At 53.2% G+C, this 5,000-nt stretch overlaps 1 protein-coding gene across 1 annotated transcript in view; it reads left to right on the top strand.

The window, feature by feature from the left end:
• cabin1 (calcineurin binding protein 1) overlaps window positions 1–5,000 on the top strand; it is a 33,621-nt gene that overhangs the window by 20,813 nt on the left and 7,808 nt on the right. The window contains 1 exon segment of the mRNA XM_076990211.1: window positions 2,452–2,650. Coding sequence (XP_076846326.1) covers window positions 2,452–2,650 — 199 coding nt within the window.

Raw genomic sequence — 5,000 nt, 5'->3', positions numbered from 1 at the left:
GTTGTTATTGACCATCTACCTCATCACTGACAGTCTGGCCCCCACAGTGAATATTCTGTTGTGAGAGTGTGTCAGGTTTTAACACGTGTCCGTCGTGCTGGGTGGAGTGTGGTCACCCTCCTAACCACTGAAACGGATCCTGAATGAGGAATTACATGGAGGCTAATACCCATCCATTGGCCACAGATGGGATTCAGAGTCTCGTTGTAGCCACAAGGCAGCCCCAGTGAAGAGCCCGTTCTAAAGAGGTGTACAGAGTGCTTGAATTACCATCCCACTAAAAGTGTCTTCTGCCTGTGTTTCCCTGAGCTGGCGGAGGATGAACCTAGAGCTCCCTGCCAATCAGAAGGCAGACTTCTTCCCACGAGTCTTCTCTCGGCCAATCACGACGTCCGCTCAGTCCCCGGCCCCTCCTTCATCTCTTGTGTTGGAAGCACTCCGGCAGATCATTAGGAGAAATTAATTCAGCCCTTGACTTTGTTCAGTCTAGTGTGGCTAATGAGATTTTGTACAAATTGCCGTGAAGACGTTTATCTGGTTAAACGGCGTATTGTGTGTTTGTACCACAGTCGTACGGGATGTACATCACCGCAGATTTGCTGTGTGTGTGTGTGTGTATGTGTGTGTGTGTGGGTAGTTGTCAGGCCACAGAGGGGTGTGTGGGCTGAGTTAGCGGTGTGTGTGTGTGTGTGTGTGTGTGTGGGCTGAGTTAGCTGTGTGTGTGTGTGTGTGTGTGTGTGTGGGCTGAGTTAGCGGTGTGAGTGTGTGTGTGTGTGTGTGTGTGTGGGCTGAGTTAGCGGTGTGTGTGTGTGTGTGTGTGTGTGTGTGTGTGTGTGTGTGTGTGTGGGCTGAGTTAGCGGTGGGTGTGTGTGTGTGTGGGCTGAGTTAGCGGTGGGTGTGTGTGTGTGTGTGTGTGTGGGCTGAGTTAGCGGTGTGTGTGTGTGTGTGTGTGTGTGTGTGGGCTGAGTTAGCGGTGTGTGTGTGTGTGTGTGTGTGTGTGTGGGCTGAGTTAGCGGTGGGTGTGTGTGTGTGTGGGCTGAGTTAGCGGTGGGTGTGTGTGTGTGTGGGCTGAGTTAGCGGTGGGTGTGTGTGTGTGTGGGCTGAGTTAGCGGTGGGTGTGTGTGTGTGTGGGCTGAGTTAGCGGTGGGTGTGTGTGTGTGGGCTGAGTTAGCGGTGTGTGAGTGTGTGTGTGTGTGTGTGTGTGTGTGTGGGCTGAGTTAGCGGTGTGTGTGTGTGTGTGTGTGTGTGTGTGTGTGTGGGCTGAGTTAGCGGTGGGTGTGTGTGTGTGTGGGCTGAGTTAGCGGTGGGTGTGTGTGTGTGTGTGTGTGTGGGCTGAGTTAGCGGTGTGTGTGTGTGTGTGTGTGTGTGTGTGTGTGTGTGGGCTGAGTTAGCGGTGTGTGTGTGTGTGTGTGTGTGTGTGTGTGTGTGTGTGGCTGAGTTAGCGGTGGGTGTGTGTGTGTGTGGGCTGAGTTAGCGGTGGGTGTGTGTGTGTGTGGGCTGAGTTAGCGGTGGGTGTGTGTGTGTGTGGGCTGAGTTAGCGGTGGGTGTGTGTGTGTGTGGGCTGAGTTAGCGGTGGGTGTGTGTGTGTGGGCTGAGTTAGCGGTGTGTGTGTGTGTGTGTGTGTGTGTGTGTGTGTGTGTGTGGGCTGAGTTAGCGGTGTGAGTGTGTGTGTGTGGGCTGAGTTAGCGGTGTGTGTGTGTGTGTGTGTGTGTGTGTGTGTGTGTGTGGGCTGAGTTAGCGGTGTGTGTGTGTGGGCTGAGTTAGCTGTGTGTGTGTGTGTGTGTGTGTGTGTGTGTGTGTGTGTGTGTGTGGGCTGAGTTAGCGGTGTGTGTGTGTATGTGTGTGTGTGTGTGTGTGTGTGTGGGCTGAGTTAGCGGTGTGAGTGTGTGTGTGTGTGTGGGCTGAGTTAGCGGTGTGTGTGTGTGTGTGTGTGTGTGTGTGGGCTGAGTTAGCGGTGTGAGTGTGTATGTGTGTGTGTGTGTGTGTGTGTGTGTGGGCTAAGTTAGCGGTGTGAGTGTGTGTGTGGGCTGAGTTAGCGGTGTGTGTGTGTGTGTGTGTGTGTGTGTGTGTGTGTGTGTGTGTGTGTGTGTGTGTGTGGCTGAGTTAGCGGTGTGAGTGTGTGTGTGTGTGTGGGCTGAGTTAGCGGTGTGTGTGTGTATGTGTGTGTGTGTGTGTGTGGGCTGAGTTAGCGGTGTGTGTGTGTGTGTGTGTGTGGGCTGAGTTAGCGGTGTGAGTTTTCCTCCTGGTTGATGTGGAATAACCACAGAGGTGTGACAGTAGGAACAGAGACGCTGGACTCTTATGGGCCCTGAATATATAGATGGTGCGGGTGGAGGGAGATGGTGGGGCCTAAGGGTGGAGCAAACTGTGCAGTAACATAGATAAAGAGTTCACACACACACACACACACACACACGCATGCAACTAACTGAATACATTTTATGTCTATAGAACCTGCAATGGGCAAGGGACGTGTTGCTAGGGAGCAGTGTCCCATGGCAACAGCTGAAGCACATGCCAGCACAAGGACTTTTCTGCGAGAGGAACAAGACTAATTTGTTCAATGTAAGTCTCAAAACACACACACACACACACACACACACACACACACACACACACACACACACACACACACACACACATCAGTCATGTCTCAGTCCTCACATCATTCCATGTGCACAGCTGCCAAAAAAAAAAAGTTTGGTGAACAGTTCCGAGTTTTAAGATCAAGCTGTTGAAAACAGAGAAACAACTCTGCAGTAGAGACACCCTACATGACAGCTCATCACTGGAGACTTTGATTTTTGAGCATAGGCAAAGAGTGTGTGCTCTGGTGAGTGTGTGTGTGTGTGTGTGTGTGTGATTGGCAGAGTCTGACTCCGGACTACATCCGTCTTATTTAGGCGTGGCATCATTTGATCGTTTACAGTAAAATACACACAAATCTTTGAAGTCTCTTCCTTGGTGACTGTCCAGATTTATAGACGTAGCCCCGTGATGCTGACAGATGGAGCTACTGTGTGTTCTTCGTGTGTTTGTTTATTTGTTTGTTTATTGTCTGTGTGTGTGCAAGCAGCTTTTTTGGCACTCGGGTCATGAGCCATACTTTAATGAGGACGCAACCTCTGAGCTTCATGAAATTTGTGTGTGTGTGTGTGTGTGTGTGTGTGTGTGTGTGTGTGTGGGCACTCGGCTTGCCGCAAGCAGATTGTGGTATCAGTGTCCTGGTGTCCTGACACAGGTGGGGTGGCAGCCACCCTCTAGGTCCACCTGTCACAGTTCCCCGCCCCCATCCCCACATGCCCCGCCCCCATTCCCACATGTCCCGCCTCCACTGATTCCTCCCAACACAACCTCTGAATATGCAAACTAATTAGTTCCATGTACCAGCTCTTTGAGGGGCGGGCCACTCCACACGCACCCGTGTCGGGCCACTCCACACACACCCGTGTCGGGCCACTCCACACGCGCCCATGTTAGTGACTGAGGCTGCTGACTGGTGTTGGTTTAAAGCTCCGTTTTTGTTTGTTCAGCCTTCGCACGAAGGAGTGGGACGTGTGCTTGGAGGGGGTGGCTGAGTTTGTGCTACTGATTAAGCTGTCAGTCTCTCTATTGCTCACACACACACACACACACACACACACACACACACAAATCACACACTGACACAAATCAGTGTGTGTGCATCCCTACGTGTGCTATGTGAACAATATGGGTCAGGCTGTTCTAGTTCGCTTTAGGCTCTGCCAGCACTCTCTGGGTGCACACGCACGCACACGTGTCTCCCTCTCTCACGCACGCGCACGTGTCTCCCTCTCTCACGCACGCGCACGTGTCTCCCTCTCTCACGCACGCGCACGTGTCTCCCTCTCTCACACACGCGCACGTGTCTCCCTCTTTCACGCATGCGCACGTGTCTCCCTCTCACGCATGTGTCTCCCTCTCTCACGCACGTGTCTCCCTCTCTCACGCACGTGCACGTGTCTCCCTCTCTCACGCACGTGCACGTGTCTCCCTCTCTCACGCAATAATAATACTCTCTCATGGTATCGGTGAAGCTGTGTGATTAAACTCGTGACCTGGGTGGGCGGCTGCCCTTGTTGGGGTGGAGGACTGTTCTGGCGTTGGGGTGGAGGGCTGGTCTACTGTTGGGGTGGAGGACTGGTCTACTGTTGGGGTGGAGGGCTGGTCTACTGTTGGGGTGGAGGACTGGTCTACTGTTGGGGTGGAGGTCTGGTCTACTGTTGGGGTGGAGGGCTGGTCTACTGTTGGGGTGGAGGGCTGGTCTACTGTTGGGGTGGAGGACTGGTCTACTGTTGGGGTGGAGGGCTGGTCTACTGTTGGGGTGGAAGGCTGGTCTACTGTTGGGGTGGAGGTCTGGTCTACTGTTGGGGTGGAGGTCTGGTCTACTGTTGGGGTGGAGGTCTGGTCTACTGTTGGGGTGGAGGGCTGGTCTACTGTTGGGGTGGAGGGCTGGTCTACTGTTGGGGTGGAGGACTGGTCTACTGTTGGGGTGGAGGACTGGTCTACTGTTGGGGTGGAGGGCTGGTCTACTGTTGGGGTGGAGGTCTGGTCTACTGTTGGGGTGGAGGGCTGGTCTACTGTTGGGGTGGAGGGCTGGTCTACTGTTGGGGTGGAGGTCTGGTCTACTGTTGGGGTGGAGGGCTGGTCTACTGTTGGGTGGAGGGCTGGTCTACTGTTGGGGTGGAGGACTGGTCTACTGTTGGGGTGGAGGACTGGTCTACTGTTGGGGTGGAGGGCTGGTCTACTGTTGGGGTGGAGGGCTGGTCTACTGTTGGGGTGGAGGGCTGGAGGGGACACCAGCAGGTGTCTCCTTAGGAGACTTGTGTGTGTGTGTGTGTGTGACAAAGTGTGATAAGGATGCATCACTTCTGAAACATTATTTTTGTTTTATAAAATAAAATGTTTTTATACTGTGCTTTCTCTGTGCTTTTTAACAACACATCTTGTGGAGGAGATGTAGGTATAAATATTGCCAA

The sequence above is a fragment of the Brachyhypopomus gauderio genome, unplaced genomic scaffold (assembly GCF_052324685.1).
Source record: "Brachyhypopomus gauderio isolate BG-103 unplaced genomic scaffold, BGAUD_0.2 sc74, whole genome shotgun sequence".
Taxonomy (NCBI): Eukaryota; Metazoa; Chordata; class Actinopteri; order Gymnotiformes; family Hypopomidae; genus Brachyhypopomus; species Brachyhypopomus gauderio.
The sequence above is the reverse complement of the archived record's forward strand: the minus strand, read 5'-3'. Positions and strand labels throughout refer to the sequence as shown.